At 35.2% G+C, this 16,988-nt stretch overlaps 3 protein-coding genes across 6 annotated transcripts; all 3 read left to right on the forward strand.

Annotated features, from left to right (window-relative positions):
* Positions 1-332: 332 nt before the first annotated feature.
* On the forward strand, positions 333-2,829 carry LOC111009236 (butanoate--CoA ligase AAE1-like). Its single transcript, XM_022282258.2, has 2 exons — positions 333-590; positions 1,155-2,829. The coding sequence occupies exons 1-2, from the start codon at positions 393-395 to the stop codon at positions 2,622-2,624; spliced, it is 1,668 nt and encodes a 555-aa protein (XP_022137950.1). The 5' UTR covers positions 333-392; the 3' UTR covers positions 2,625-2,829.
* Positions 2,830-5,456: 2,627 nt separating this feature from the next.
* LOC111005519 (butanoate--CoA ligase AAE1) lies at positions 5,457-8,105 on the forward strand. The gene is made up of 2 exons (XM_022277033.2): positions 5,457-5,893; positions 6,305-8,105. The coding sequence occupies exons 1-2, from the start codon at positions 5,696-5,698 to the stop codon at positions 7,772-7,774; spliced, it is 1,668 nt and encodes a 555-aa protein (XP_022132725.1). The 5' UTR covers positions 5,457-5,695; the 3' UTR covers positions 7,775-8,105.
* A 1,112-nt stretch (positions 8,106-9,217) lies between these two features.
* On the forward strand, positions 9,218-16,887 carry LOC111005486 (Tetratricopeptide repeat (TPR)-like superfamily protein). Of its 4 annotated transcripts, none has more exons than XM_088119602.1 (15): positions 9,218-9,444; positions 9,522-9,582; positions 9,860-9,917; positions 10,188-10,383; positions 11,281-11,388; positions 11,487-11,669; positions 11,900-11,974; positions 12,106-12,603; positions 12,916-13,011; positions 13,140-13,313; positions 13,843-14,070; positions 14,872-15,015; positions 15,108-15,296; positions 15,703-15,822; positions 16,283-16,887. In XM_088119602.1, the coding sequence occupies exons 4-15, from the start codon at positions 10,234-10,236 to the stop codon at positions 16,682-16,684; spliced, it is 2,367 nt and encodes a 788-aa protein (XP_087975728.1). In that variant the 5' UTR covers positions 9,218-9,444; positions 9,522-9,582; positions 9,860-9,917; positions 10,188-10,233; the 3' UTR covers positions 16,685-16,887. The 4 variants fall into 4 exon arrangements, with proteins under 4 accessions (XP_087975728.1, XP_087975727.1, XP_022132690.1 ...); XM_088119601.1 differs by having other exon boundaries at positions 10,193-10,383; XM_022276998.2 differs by lacking the exon at positions 11,900-11,974 and having other exon boundaries at positions 9,220-9,444; positions 10,193-10,383.
* The last annotated feature ends 101 nt before the right edge of the window (positions 16,888-16,988 follow it).

The raw sequence follows: 16,988 nt of genomic DNA on the forward strand, positions 1-16,988 counted from the left end.
CTCTATTTCCTTCCTCTTATTTATTTGTAACATTATAATTATATAAAACGAAAACATAACAGAGGTTATAATTCTCTTTTATTTATTTGGAATAATTAACAAGTTTAATTACTAAAAAATAAAAGACAAACGAAATACTTATACGTAATATTAAAAACAAAACTTACAAGTATATTCATGGATTATAAGTTATAAGTTATAACTCTATTTCCTCCCTCTTATCTCTTTGTAACATATTAAAAAAAAAATTATCCTTTATTTATTATGTAACGTAATATTTATTTTTTAAAAAAAGTTCAAAAACTCTCATGTTCTCATTATTTATATTACAGAGTAGAGTGGAAGGATGAGCAAAAAGTTCTAACGATCTCTCTCTCGTCACTCCAAAATCAATGGAGGGAATGGAACGCTGCTCTGCCAATTGTGTGTCTCTCACTCCAATTACTTTCTTGGAGCGCTCTGCTGCGGTCTATGGCGACAGAGCTTCTCTCGTCTACGGACGTGTCCGCTACACTTGGAGAGACACGCTCCAGCGATGTACCAGACTCGCTTCTGCCCTAGTTCGCAAAGGAATCTCGAGAGGAGATGTGGTTCGTATTCACAACTTTTCCATTTCGATCTTGTGTTTATCATTGTTTTTAGTATCTGTGGATATGGCTGTATATGCAGAATTGGAAATAATTTGATTATGTTTAGGCAGGAGTCATTTAAACTAAATAGTTGCATAGAAAAATGAGAACAACGAATCTGGTTTTAAACTCTAGCTTGTATATCACTGAATTAGTGGATTGGCTTTATCGGAGCAAATGGACGTTGAACTACTTTAAATTCTTCTTGTTATTTTCTATTGTTTCTTCTCAATCATTCTCCTACTCTTGATTCTGAACTGGTTTGATGTGGTGATTCTTGGTGTAATATGCAACACGTGAGTTACTTCGATGCTATTATTTTTTATATTGACTTTTATCCGATGTGAATTTTTATGAGCTTTGGTGTTCTAATTGTTTTGATGATGGATGAAACTACGCTTACTGAATTTGTAGTTTGAAATTTTTTCTGTTATTACGAGTTTCGAGGCATTTGGTCAGGTTAAGCCATTTCTTAAATTCAATCTTTGGTCTAGTTTTTAAAATAACGACAATTCTTTGGAGCAGGTTGCTGCTTTGGCACCAAATATTCCAGCTATGTACGAGCTTCATTTTGCTGTACCAATGGCGGGTGCAGTTCTTTGCACCCTCAACATGCGCCACGATGCAGCAATGGTTTCTACATTGCTGAGCCATTCAGAAGCCAAAATCATTTTTGTAGACTACCAATTCCTACCCATGGTAAAGAGAGCAATCAAACTTATGTCCAAGACGACAGAAAAACTGCCTCTTGTTGTCGTTATTCAAGAATATGATCAGCCATCCTCCTGCATCAATGGAGTCGACTCTGCTTTAGAAGATCTAGAGTTTGAGAGCCTTTTAGCCACTGGAGAAGTTGATTTCAAGATCAGGCGGCCTAAAGATGAATGGGATCCAATTTCTCTCAACTATACTTCTGGCACCACATCAAGGCCAAAGGGTGTCATTTACTCCCACAGAGGTGCATATCTGAATACTCTGTCTACTGTTCTTCTAAATGATATGCCCTCACTCCCTGTGTATTTGTGGACTGTACCAATGTTTCACTGCAATGGATGGTGTTTCTCTTGGGGCGTGGCTGCACAAGGCGGCACAAACATCTGCCAGAGGACTGTAACTGCCAAAGAAATCTTTGCTAACATTTCTCAGCACAATGTTACTCATATGGGCGGTGCACCGACTGTTCTGAACATGATTATCAATGCACCAATTAGCGAACAGAAGCCACTTCCCGGAAAGGTAACCGTGATGACAGGCGGCGCTCCACCGCCTTCTCATGTACTCTATAAGATGAGAGCATTGGGATTCCTTATTATCCACTCATACGGTTTGACAGAAACATATGGGCCAGCAACAGTTTGTAGTTGGAAACCTGAATGGGATTCCCTCCCCGAAGACCAACAGGCAAAATTGAATTCTCGCCAAGGACTACAACATGTTGGGCTGGAGGGAGTGGACATCAAGGATCCTGTCACCATGGAGAGTGCACCAGCTGATGGAAAAACCATGGGTGAGGTTATGTTTAGAGGCAACACTGTGATGAGTGGATATTTGAAGGATCTCAAAGCCACACAGGAAGCTTTTAATGGTGGGTGGTTTCGGAGTGGGGATTTAGGGGTCAGACATCCTGACGGTTACATAGAACTCAAGGATCGTTCAAAGGACATTATAATTTCTGGGGGAGAAAATATTAGTTCAATTGAAGTTGAGTCTGTGCTTTATAGTCATCCATCGATTCTTGAAGTTGCTATTGTGGGAAGACCTGATGACCACTGGGGAGAAACACCGTGTGCTTTTGTGAAGCTGAAAGATGGGTGTAGTGCTAATGGAGAAGAGATCATAAAGTTTTGTAGAGAACATCTGCCTCATTACATGGCTCCACGAAGTGTCGTTTTTAGAGATTTACCAAAAACTTCAACCGGGAAAATTCAGAAATTCGTGCTCAAGGAGGAGGCCACAGCCATGGGTAGCCTCCAGAGAAGTAAACACAGCAGTTAATGAAAAATAAAAATATATTAGGAAAAGGGTATTCTTATAAACCAAATAAAGTACCATGAAATAAATATATACTTACTATAATCCAAATGGACCAATCTTCGATTAACAAGATTGTCTCAGTTTCAGTATATATAAATCTATTTTGTTTTAAAATATATTTATATATATAATGAAGTTGATTTATGATCGTTGATCAGTGAATCATTTGATTCGAATCCGTCAATAATTTGTTAGCCAATTTTAATTTTGCTATAACCCATTTGTTTAACTGGACATTAAAACATAATAATATGCTTAAATATTATTTTGGCTCACGTAATCTTGCATTTTGTTTATTTAGTTGGCCTAAATTTTAATTTTTTAATTTTAACTTATATATTTTTATAACGTCTATTTTAGTTTTTGTACTCTTTAAAAGCAACAATTTTAGTCGAAAAATAGATGTTTTGATACTGGGATCTGATTAAATACGATGGAAAAGTAGAAAAAACTATAGTAGTATTTAAACTTAAAATAAATCAAAACTTCAGTTTTAGCTTTTAGAAAGTTTTTGTTGTTAGTACAAGGGAAAAAAATCGACTTAACGAACCGTGGTTTTATCCCCACTCCAATTGCATCGAGACGAAAAGCTTGTTGTGATTAGATGGGGGCAATCCTTTCTCCACACTTCGGTGTGATGCTCATTTCAAACCTGTTGAGGAAGAAAATTTGCCACTTCATTACCGAGTTCAAGTTGAGAGGTAAAAGTAATTCTTCAAATTACCTTCCTCCATAGATTTCTCATCTCATACTAGATTTCATTCTTACCATGATTGAGAATGAGATTATAAAGTATTTGAAGAGTCATTTTTTATTCAATTCCCGCCTATCTCCCTATCAAAGATATTTATATTAGATTCATCCAATGAAGTTATGCAATGAACTCGAAATTAATTAAATGTGATTTGGGAATTCATAATAATAGCTCTCCATGAAATTTAGAAAACCAAAGTTATTTTAGTTGTTTGAATTCGGAAAAAGAAAAAAAAAATCCAATATTTGTTGTACAAAACAGGTAAAGGGAAAAAAAAATTGAAGGGCCGTACCAAAATGGATTTATGGTTAAAGTTTGACCAGAATAACCAGAAAAAAGCAAACATAGCTTTATCTACATTTTTGTTTAGTATAATTCGTAATTCGAGAATTGGACACCGGCAAATCCATCCATTTATTTTCAATTACATCAACAAGTAACGTCAATCTTATGTTCGAACCTCCATCCCCACATGTTGTATGAAAAAAAAAACGTAACCTTATATTCGAACCCTCATCCTCACATGTTGTATCAAAAAAAAAAAAACGTCAACCTTATGTTATTGGTTGTCGTCTAAGTATAATTTGTTGGAATTCATATAATATATATATATATATATATATATTTTCTACGTATAGGGGTAGGGAATTCAACTCATAGTCTATTGATTGAAGATATATACTAATTATCGTTGAACTATGATTTTTGTTTATCAAGAAAAAAGAAGAAGAAAATATTTTATATTAAAATATTGTTTATAGGCCTATTTTAATTTTTATGGCTTTTATATGACCATTTAATTTTCTTACAATCTAAATGTAATAATAAAACTATTTAAGTTAAAAGATTTAGTAAACAATTTAGTTTTATTTTGCTTTTGAATTAAAATATGAGTAGAAAGTTCAAATCTTCAAACTTACTCTTTTTAATGATAATGTCAATATAGTTTGTCATTATGGATACCTCAACGAGTCAAAGTACTATTTCCAATCAAAAAATTGTAAGTTCAAATTCTTGTTCACTTGCTGAGAATCGTAATGGGAATGAATCGAAATAAGAATATTATTCATTTGATGTTATTTACCACAAATTTTATGAAATAGGAACCATAATCACATATATAATAATTATTAGTACACCGCGAGTGTTCGAGACAACTTGTGCACAACTCGAATAATCTAGCGTGACAATTATCTATCATACTATATTTAGTTGTCAAGAAAATTCATAAAACATTAAAAGTATATAATTTTTTTAGATATGTCAATAAAATAGTTAGACTCAAAATGAAAAATAATCTATTTTAATTCAACGATACGTGGAGCTGTACATCAGTTTTGAAAAAAGCAATATAGTTATTTACAAAGAAGTCGTAGTGAATAACCCAAATTTATCAACCAATTTAAGATTTAACCTTGTCTTTTACTTGATGTGTTTTAGAAAGTTTTGCGGCAGGTTATTAATTATTCATGACATGGTACAACTATATTTATAAATGCACTGATCAACAACTTTATAGCAATTCTTTTAAATCTATCTAGTGACTTTTTCAATCCGAATGAAATTGATTCTACGGAGGTGGTATCGCTCTTGAGAGGAGAGGATACCGATTTGACATAAATTTTATGGGCGGTTAAAGAAATTCGTTATTGACAAGATTCGAATGGAGTTTGTGATTTTGTAAAGGTTGATCGGGTTACGAACTACTGTGTACATCACCTTGTGTGTCCTGCTTAATAGAGTAGGGAAGGTGAAATGTGAGATTTTTTAATCCCTAATTGTGGCTATTAAGGACCTTACAATTGATTAATGAAGCATTTTTTTTTCTTAAAAAAAAAATCTAGCCCCTTTGGTATAGCGTTGAATTAATATTCACGCTAAACTTTATAAGTAAAAAAAAAAAGATTTTATTTCTAAAAAAAATAGTAAAATTTTTTTATTTTCATCTTTCGGAAAAAAAAAAAAAATCTTCTTTAATCTTTCACATGTATATAAAAAAAAACGGAAATAATGTCACGTCTTTGGCCCTCATCCATTGAATGCGTCTTGGATCCATGCGATGCAAAAGCAGAAGAAAACACCGAATAGTCAGATTCAAATGTGAGTAAGAAATCCATATCTTTACTGCGAAATCTCCTCTTCAATCATTGTTTCTTGCCATTTTCCAATCGCATGGACATGGCGCTTCTCCTAATTCACCTATCTTCCAGTTGATTATTATTGCCTTTAATTGTTTCTTCTCTTCACCGATTTCTCGCTTCCGCCGCCTGCGTAATCGATGGACGGAGCGGACCGCTGCTCCGCCAATCACGTTCCTCTCACTCCAATCACCTTTTTGGAGCGCTCCGCCGCCGTCTACGGCGACAGGATTTCTCTCGTCTACGGACGCCTCCGATATACTTGGAAAGACACGCTCCAGCGGTGTACCAGGCTCGCTTCTGCGCTCGTCCGCTTGGGAATCGCTCCTGGAGATGTGGTTTGTACTCACAACTCTCCCATTTCCGTTTCCATTTATTTTTCTATTGATTTTGATATATATTTGTGTGTTTTGAGGCCTTGGCTCTCTTAGAATCTGGATTGGATATATGGCTGTTTTGGCAGAACTAGGAATTATCAATTATTTGGATCCTGTTTATGCTCGTTACTTCGATCCCATTGTTTTTTGATATTTAGTTTTATTGGGATGATTGAAGCTTAAGGAATAAGGATCTAATTTTGTGTTTATGGTAATGATTGTTCTGTTTGGTGAACTCTGGATTTCCTTCTTATTGTGGTTGTTCAGTTCTGAATTTGTAGTATGAAGCTCCGCGTTGAGACATAGATTAAGTTGTTCCTTGATTACAATTATCGATCTAATTTTTTGGCGGAATACGATTCTCTGGAGCAGGTTGCTGCTTTGGCACCGAATATTCCAGCTATGTACGAGCTTCATTTTGCTGTACCAATGGCTGGTGCGGTTCTTTGCACCCTCAACATACGCCACGATGCAGCAATGGTTTCTACATTGCTAACCCATTCGGAAGCTAAAATCATTATTGTAGACTACCAGTTTCTACATATTGTGAAGGGAGCCATCGAAGTTATGTCCCAGAGGAAAGAGAAGTTGCCTCTTGTTGTCATTATTCAAGAGTATGATCAACCATCCTCCCACAAAGATAGAGCTGGATCTGCTTCTGAAGATCTTGAGTTTGAGAAACTTTTAGCCACTGGAGAACTTGATTTCGAAATTAGACGGCCTAAAGACGAATGGGATCCAATTTCTCTTAACTATACTTCGGGCACAACATCAAGGCCAAAAGGTGTTATTTATTCCCATAGAGGTGCATATCTCAATTCTCTGTCTACCGTTCTTTTGAATGGTATGTGTTCAAACCCGATATATTTGTGGACTGTTCCTATGTTCCACTGCAATGGATGGTGTTTCACTTGGGCTGTGGCAGCACAGGGTGGCACAAACGTCTGCCAAAGGAATGTGACTGCCAAAGAAATCTTTGATAACATTTCTCAGCACAAGGTTACACATATGGCAGGTGCACCAACTGTTTTGAATATGATTATCAATGCACCAATTAGCGAACAGAAGCCACTTCCCGAGAAGGTAACCGTGATGACTGGTGGCGCTCCACCGCCTTCTCACGTACTCTATAAGATGAGAGCATTGGGATTTTTTGTGGTTCATTCATACGGTTTGACCGAAACATATGGACCAGCAACAGTTTGCGTTTGGAAACCTGAATGGGATTCTCTCCCTCAAGATAAACAGGCAAAACTGAATTCTCGCCAAGGATTGCAGCATGTGGGGATGGAGGAAGTAGACATAAAGGATCCAGTCACAATGGAGAGTGTTCCAGCTGACGGGAAAACCATGGGTGAAGTTATGTTTAGAGGCAACACTGTAATGAATGGATATTTGAAAGATCTCAAAGCCACACGAGAGGCATTCAATGGTGGTTGGTTCCGGAGTGGGGACTTGGGGGTTAGGCACCTTGATGGTTATATAGAATTGAAGGATCGTTCGAAGGACATCATAATTTCCGGAGGAGAAAATATTAGCTCAATTGAAGTTGAGTCAGTGCTTTTCAGTCATCCAGCAGTCTTGGAAGCTGCTGTTGTGGGAAGACCTGACGATCATTGGGGAGAAACACCATGTGCATTTGTGAAGCTTAAAGATGGGTGTAGTGCTACTGAAGAAGAGATCATCGAGTTTTGCAGAGAACACCTACCCCATTACATGTCTCCTCGATGCGTCGTGTTTAAAGATTTGCCAAAAACTTCGACTGGAAAAACTCAAAAATTTATTCTCAAGCAGGAGGCCAAGGCCATGGGTAGCCTTTCAAAGAGGATTAGCAAACTGTGAAAATACACCTTGAAACATGAAAAGGAAGGTAATGACGTTTAAGTTAGGTCCTTATTATGTGTTTTGGCTTTTGGTTGGCATCCATATACGTCCAGGCCTACAATCTTATCTCTTTTTTTTAATGGATTTGAATGTTTTTTTTTTTTTGCGCCTTGGGGAAATAAAGGGAAAAAAACGAATGATATGGATAATTATAATATTGTGTAGTATTTTTTCGTACAACATGTGGGGGCGAGGGATTGAACTCACAATCTCCAATTACCACTTATTTATGTTTATTGTGTAGTTAAACATTCAACAAATATGTTAAAATACATATTTCATTATTACATGTGATATTTAGTTATGATCTTTCATGGAGTTAACGTTTGAACTATAATGATATTAATTTATTTCATATATAACTTTTTTAGTTTTTTCTTCTCTTTTAAATCATTTGATGTTCTTGACAATGAGTTTAATGAAATATGAAAATTTTAAAATTTAGAATGGTAGTTAAATATTAAAATAGTGATAAAAGAATAATACTGACGTGTGTCATAATTTTCTATTTTTTTAATATTAAAGAGTTGTCAAATTTGGATTGGTGAGATAAATGCTCAACACTCAAGTATTATTCAACAAGTAGGAGAGTTTTGATATGGAGGTAGAAAAGGGACATTTATAAAATAAAAAATTTATTAGATATGCTCCAACTAACTTTTAACAATTGACATAGTTTTCAGTGTTTTGTTTCTTGTTTAAAACAGTTAGTAATACTTATGGACCATTTTCTAAAAATAAGATCTAAACAAAATAACCATTAGTAGATAAACTTAATTAAAAATAAAATGAAAAAAACTAAAGTCTCATAGATTTATTTATTTTGGTTAAAATATATTTTCGACTTTCATAATTTAGTTTTTAAGGATTAAAAAAATTGCTTAATTAAAAATATATCTATTGTAATTCGTCAAAAAATAATAAATTCGCAATTCAGTAATTATGTTATAAATTTCAACCATCAGCTGTCAAAATGAGTATAGTTTAGCAGTAATATACAAAATTGAAAATATGAAAATCAAAATAATTATTTTTTTTAATTTTAAAGTGCAGTAACAAAAAATAAAGGTAAATACAACAACTAACATACACAAAATTGAGAGTATAAGGACCAAAATAAATATTTTAAAAATACACTATTAAAACAAATAAAAAAAATATGGAGACCAAAATAGTATTTTTATTATTTTTGTAAATAATTTTAATCACTTAAACACGCCTTGGAGACGATACAATATTTTGTTAATAGTTTTAAATTTGATAACGAACCAGTGGTAATTTGATTTTTGACCCCACATCTTGTACTAGTTTGAACAAATTTTATGTAAAAAATAGAAAATATATAAAATAAATGCAAATTAGAACTGTAGAACAAATATACCATGGCGAAGTAATAATGGGAGGCCACTGGTTGGCGGAAGGTAACTGGGCTACTTCTGAAAGTTGAGATCTAATATTTATTCTCATAGAAGAAACCCTATTTTTACACAACGAACAGTCTTCGGCTACGGAGCAAGAATCGAAGTCGAACTCATGATTTTCTTCATATTGCATTCGGAATCTCGTGTTTACTAAGCTATCGACGCCTGTCGTTGCTGGGAAGTACTGCGAGTTCGAACCATGCACAGGCAAGTAAATTTCTTTCCGTGACATGATAGCAGTTACCAATGCCCTAACCTAGTTTCTCCTCTGCATTCTTCCTCAGGGCAACGTCTCGTTTGGGATCAATAGCTGACTCGCTGTACAGATTCAAGCCGCACGAACATGTCAGTATCTTTTAGTTCGGAAATGTAGTTGGATTCCATGAATTCGAATTTGTTATTTTGAAAGAAACAGAAAAGTAGTGGGGAGCTTACTGAAGGGGATAACTGGTTCAGTTAATGCATCGTTTTTCTTGATAAAATTGCTAAACACAGTCATTGTGAACAATGAACTTATCTTTGGGTTAGCATTTGTGAAAAGGAATTTGGAGCCATTTAGGAATTCCCATTAAATTTTGTGAGTTTTTGTTTGTTCTCCTTACCAACATCAGTCTTGCAACAGGGGCGACAACAGGCTTCTAGCAAATTGGCATTCCATCGGACTCTTCTCATCTCTAAAGGTAATTTATGGCAAATAAGTTGTTTGAATACTTCCTACTTCAGCAAAATGAGTGAAATAATCTCGTGTTCTTTTTTGGCTTACGATATTTATATTGGTCTTCTAATATTTACTTAATACTCAAAGCTTGGAAGAGAGTTAGTTATATGATATTTTTCTGGCAGGACACATACTCAAATTTGGTATATGACATGAATGCATAGGCCTAGATAGCGAAACATTTTAAAGTTTCCCAACTCATGTAGAAAGCGTTGACATATTATTGTTTCAGTGTAGACAGTGAATTTTTGGGAAATGGAGCAGAGACAACTAAGTTCATGCAGATGCAGATTGTTGATGCACTTCGTCTGGGTGATAGAAGTAGTGCTTCCAACCTACTTATGGAACTTGGCCAGGAAAAGCATTCTTTAACTGCAGATAATTTTGTTCGAATTTTGAGCTACTGTGCAGGATCACCTGATCCATTGGTAGGTTTTGTGTTCTTTATTATCCTCTATTGCATCTCATGTTATTATTGTTTTTATTATTTTCAATTCAAGGGTGTTGAGAGAGCATGTCTTGTTCGCATATTTGATGTATGATACAATGTCATCAAGAATAAGCCACAAACTTACATTGTTAGCTGGCATCTATTCCATTTTACTGGCTAGCACAGGGGAAAAATGAATAGAAGATATGTGTTACATAAGTATTTACTTGCGTGCATTTAATTGTAATTCTACTGTTATGCATTGTATGAACTTGTGTACATTGAATTATAAGATCGCAGCAAAAAATCATGCAGTCACAACAATCACATATACACACAAAAAGTGTGAAGTAGTTCAACTCCCATTGATACTAATGGAAGGGTGCTCTAAATACAATGCACAAAGGTGCGGATGAAATTCAAGCTAAGTATTCAAAAGACAGCCTTAACTCAACCAGTTCCTAAATGATACCTGTCTACTTCCCTCCTCCCTCTTTATAACTATGCCACAACAAATTAACTCACGTAACCACCTTGAGAACGAGGAAACGACCACTTCTTCTAAGTTCTAACCATAACTAACTAATATTATAACTTCCCAATTTAGTCCACACCTTTTTCTAGCTCTAGTTTCGCTGTCCTGGAGTAAGTAAAATGGATGGGGTCTAAGTCTAAAATAATGGCACTGTTGTTTAGCGCATTTAGCTAAGAATGCAACAAATCGTTAGCTTATGGCATGCTTACATTTCACTTGCATATCTTATGCTAGTCTAGGAAGGTAAGAATGACGACAACCTTATTATTTTCTATAAACTGATGAGTATGCTGAAGCCCAAGGCTAGAATTTTTGTACCATGTATCTTTAATGTATATGTATTGTTTCTTCTCCTTGCAGTTTGTCATGGAGACTTGGAGAATAATGGAAGATAGAGGAATTTTCCTAAATAACACATGCTCCTTGCTTATGATAGAAGCACTCTGTAAAGGGGGTTACTTGGATGAGGTATAAACATATCATATATACTGAAATTGTATGCAATCTTTTGCCCCCACATCCAGTTGCCGTTATAACAACAATTTTCTCCTGTCGTAATAACACAGGCATTTGGTCTAATAAATTTCCTAGCAGAAAGTCGTGTCATGTTTCCTGTTCTGCCCGTGTACAATTGTTTCTTGAGAGCCTGTGTCAAAATGCAAAGTACGGTTCATGTTGGTCAATGTTTGGATCTGATGGACCACAGAATGGTTGGGAAGAATGAAGCTACATATTCTGAGCTTCTCAAGGTTTGCTAGTTGCCTAACTTATGATGACCTTTTATTTTTATAAGCTATATTTCAAGATCATTTGTTGCTTACTTTATTATGGGCTGGTGATCATTATCGAGATACTTAAAAAATTGCTCTTATGCATTGTACTTCTACACCATAACTGGATCAATCATAGGTATCTGAGTATCATCCTGTTGGTAAAAATAAATTAAAATTTGATGTAGTTATGATTTTAAATTTCTTAGTGTATGCTCAATTGTCCATGCACTCTTGCTAAGCATGATGAGAAGTATGGGTTGATCAAGGAATGCTCTTCGCCTGTAAGTTATGATGATCATCCTTGTATTGCTGTACGAGAATGTATTTTTAATTCGGCGGATCTGAACCCTGTAATTTATTCACGGTGAATGGATACTGAAATATTTGATGATTGCTTTCTTTTTTCAATCAGCTTGCAGTTTTTCAGCAAAACTTGTCTTCTGTGCATGAAATCTGGACGGACTTTGTAAAAAATTACAGCCCAAGTGTTTTATCTCTGAGAAAGTTTATATGGTCTTATGCAAGGCTCGGAGACCTAAAATCTGCGTGTATTTCATTGCAAAAGATGGTGGCTTTGGCTGTTGGAGCCGCAGGAGGAAAGTTACCCTCTTTAGAATTGGACATTCCTATACCTTCAAGCACTGAATTCTATCGTAACAATTTTAGTTTCGAGGATAATGAACATTCTTCTGATGAGTTATATCGTAAGAAATTGGTCACCTGCGATGATGACATAGGGCAGTTTTCTGTTAATGGAATGAAATGTGGAGATGAAAGTGGTCCATTAACTTTCCAGAACAATTGCAGAAGCAGTTTTGTTATGAAGGTTTTGAGATGGTCTTTCAATGATGTGATACACGCATGTGCGTTTACTAGGGACTGCGGTCTTGCAGAGCAGTTAATGCAACAGGTCTTATTTCTCTTCTTTAAGATGATTGTTATTTGATGATATAGCCAATGGGTGCAAGAAATCTTCAAAAAAAGTTTGTTCGGCAGATAAGTAAACTAATATATATATATTTATTTATTTAATAAATAATGTGTTTGAAATGCATTGAATAGTTGCAAGTTGGATTTTTCTTGCTCTTTCTCATTACTGCATTCTTGGAGAAACAACAATTATTATTTGATTATTTGTATCTTATGTTCATATTTTTATACTTTATTTAGTTTAGCATTTCAATTTTCACGTGTACTGACAATAGGGGCCATGTATTTGAAGATGCTTGATCTCGGATTGCAACCTTCATGCCACACATTTGATGGTTTTGTTAGATCAGTTGTTTCAGAGAGAGGTTTCAGTGATGGCATGAAAATTGTAAGTTTCTTTTTTTTGTTTTGGCTTTGTTTACATCTTGATTATCGTTACAAGCTTTTGTTGATTTTCGTTATGAGGCCAAAGATGTATTCACTCCCCCCAACCAAAAAAACCGTCCTCTTTTCCAGTTAAAAATAATGCAACAGAGGAAATTGAAGCCGTATGATTCAACTCTCGCTGCTGTTTCAATAAGTTGTAGCAAGGCGCTAGAACTTGATTTGGCTGAGGCTCTACTTGAACAAATTTCTGCTTGCCCTTACCCACACCCCTTCAATGCATTTCTTAAAGCATGTGATACGATGGTAAGTTAACAATTTTAAGGTGAAACTTCTTACTATAATTGTTTCTTTTGGTGCCTTCTATATGTTCTTAACTTTTTGAAGTTCAGTGCAACTAATATGCTGGAAGCACAAAGCTGAAGCTACTCAAGAATAGTTGGAAGTAGCATACAGTGTGGAAGAAATTATTGCAAAAGCACCTAATTATGTTTTATTCCGACCCATAACTTGGGCTTTTTTTTTGGCATCTGTTACAACTTACAAAAGTGGTGTTACTTTTATTTTCTTCTGGAGGGGTTATCATTGATTTGTGCGTTGGAGGAGGATTAAAATTATAAATGCAATCAAGTTTATGGGCTATAAAGGACCTGCCTATCTCATTGATTTGTGACGTTGGAGGAAGATTAAAATTATAAATGAAATCAAGTTTATGGGCTATAAAGGACCTGCCTATCAAAAGCGTTTATGATGATATATTTGTTTCTGTACCATATAGTTCTGTATTCATTTTGAATTATTGAGTCAAACTCAGATTGTGGTATACTTATTGCAGGATCAGCCTGAACGTGCCATGCGTATGTTGGTTAAAATGAAACAGTTGAAGGTGCTTCCAAATGTCAACACATATGAGCATTTGTATTCTTTATTTGGTAACGTGAATGCTCCATATGAGGAGGGCAACAGATTGTCACAGGCGGATGCTGGCAAAAGGATACGCATGATAGAGATGGATATGGCAAAACATGGGATTCAACACAGTAATTTATCTATGACGAACTTGGTAAGATGGCGACTATCCCCGCCCCCACCACCAGCACACACTCACACACAAGAAAGGGAAAAAAGAGATTGCAGTGGTACAATGTATTGACTGATGCTCTGGTCTGCTTATTACCTACGTCTGACTGGAGCACGTTGCCAGTCCCCATCTACTTCTCTCCTGAAATTATGAAATTATTTGACCCCCTTTTCGAAGTCTTTTTAATATTTTCTCCATAGTTTGTGTTTACTGTTTGTAACTTATTTTGTATCTACAGTACACGGCTCATATTTTGGGAAGAATATCTACTCAGGATCTAAGCATTTAATGTACTTTGATATATATGCTCCACTTAGAGAAATGTTTAACATTTAGGAAAGGTTTTGATGAATTAGGATGGATAAATTCCATTTAATTCAAGTTGCTGTATTTAGAACATACATTGTCTGCATACGCTCAATTTAATATCAAAATATTGTAGTAGTACCATTGATGTTATTATTGTATGTAGTCTTGATGATGAATTATAATATACTAGCTATGGAAAATGGCACGAATAAAACAGTCTACAGTTGAAAAAATTGCGCTGGTGAACAGTATTAGTTCTTCAATCATTAGTGGTTGGCACTAGAACATAGCAAGAAATGCATTAGTTTTACTCAAATTTTCTGAGCGCATAATTATATTTGTCTTTGCTTGTTACTAATTTTATAAAAACTTTCTACTTGAACCACAGTTGCAAATTGACGAATTACTTTTCCTCACTGCTTATGACATTAATGTTGTTACTATTTTTTCTTCGATTTTATTTGTTCCCTTTAGTTGAAAGCTCTAGGCGCAGAAGGGATGACGAAGGAGCTGCTTCAGTATTTAAGTGTTGCAGAGAACCTCTTCTATTATAATAACACTTATCTGGGAACGCCTGTTTACAACACAGTGTTGCATTTTTTAGTTGAATCCAAGGAAGTAAGTGCTTGTGCTCATGCACTCTCTTATGTTTGCTATAGAGGAGTTCAGACATTTGTGTTAAACAGATAATTCTATTCCATACTGTGCAGATTCACATGGCAATAGAATTATTCAATAATATGAAGCATTCTGGTTTCTTTCCAGATGCTGCGACATTTGAGATGATGGTTGACTGTTGTAGTGTCATGGAATGCTTGAAATCAGCTTTTGCCCTTCTTTCCATGATGGTCCGCACAGGGTTTTGTCCACAGATATTAACTTATACGAGTCTAGTGAAGGTATTTAATTTACTTATGCATGTGCATTTACTCATTGCAAGCATAATTTTAAAGCATTCATCTTGAGTTAAGGTATTAAGGTCTTTTGATGAAATCACTTTTTTGGACTATTAGCTATGCACTCATGTTTTTGTCCACTTGAATGTTTTTAGCATGCAATCTCATCATATTTTATATATTTTTCATTTTTTTTTCTGACCATGAAAAAGTTTTGTACTAAAACAGTAGGGTCCTTAGAATTCTACATTGGTTGACCTCCACAAGGATGCACTGTTTGTTATTTTACATATCAATAATTGCCTACCAATACTTCACTTTGCCCTTAATTTTTATTATTATTTTTTCTTTCTTTCTTTATTGTGTTATAATATTCAAATTTTAATGTTTGTACTATATCCTGATGCAGATTGTATTGAGATCTGAGGGATTTGATGATGCCTTGAATCTTTTGGATCAAGCCAGTTCAGAAGGGATTCAACTTGATGTAGTTATAATGAATACCATCTTGCTGAAAGCTTGTGAAAAGGTACCCTCGTCCCTCATGGCCTCATGTCACACTTAGTAGCAATGTTTAGAAAAATTTGTCAAACAGCACTTGATGTTTATACCAAAATACATTAAAAGCATTCAGTATACTCTTTAAGTCTTGCAGATTTCCATGGCTCCAACAACTATTTTAAATAAATGTATTTCCTTTCAAGCACATCAGACTTTGCCGCATTATCAGATTTTCCTAGTTTATTGTCAAAATAGCATATATACTTTTGTATCCCTTGTATGCGAAGCTCACTAATCATCATGTATCTTAAAAGCCAATAGCTATTATTATTACAATTTTAGACATTCTTGGGAAGAAAATCTTGTACACCTGAAATCATCACTTGTTTTTGTATGTATCTGTGATTTATTATACATGTGCTTAATAATTTCTATTGTAATTTTTGCTCATCTCTCTTTCTGGGTTCTTTTTTTGAAATGTATGTTAGGGAAGGGTTGATGTGATTGAGTTCGTCATTGAGAGGATGAATCGCGAAAAGATCCAACCTGACCCATCAACGTGCCATAGCGTCTTCTCTGCATATGTGAACCTCGGCTATCACAGCACCGCTATGGAAGCACTTCAAGTACTGAGTATGCGTATGCTGTCCAAAGAAGAAGATGCCTCTCCAGACTTGACAGAATATGTCGAAAACTTTGTCCTTGCCGAAGACCCCGGAGCCGATTTGCGAATTTTGGAATTCTTCAAATGCTCTGAAGAGAGCCTGAGCTTTGCCCTCTTCAACTTGAGATGGTCTGCCATGCTGGGATATTCGCTATGTTCTTCCCCTAATCAGAGCCCGTGGGCAATGAGACTTGCAAATTCCTATGATGCCAACAGAAGTTCATAGATTCAATCAATCAGAATCTCATTGTTATACTCTACCTAAGTTAAGTGCAAATTCATATTGTGTTTTGTGTAAGAATGACTCGGTAAAATATTACATTTTTTTAGATCTAGCGATTCAACATTGTGCCAAAGCAGTTTCAAAATTTTGTCCCGCTATTCATTGAGGGAGTGCCGAAAATGAATAAAATGATTATCTTTGTCTCATTATACCATTAATGGAAGACATCAACATGGCACGTTCATTAATTTGTTACATGTTACATCATATAAACTTTAGTGGGTATGTCAATGTTAACCATTCTTTT

Source organism: Momordica charantia, assembly GCF_013281855.1.
Source record: "Momordica charantia cultivar OHB3-1 chromosome 11 unlocalized genomic scaffold, Mcharantia_2.0 BLBB01000011.1, whole genome shotgun sequence".
NCBI classification, from domain to species: domain Eukaryota; kingdom Viridiplantae; phylum Streptophyta; class Magnoliopsida; order Cucurbitales; family Cucurbitaceae; genus Momordica; species Momordica charantia.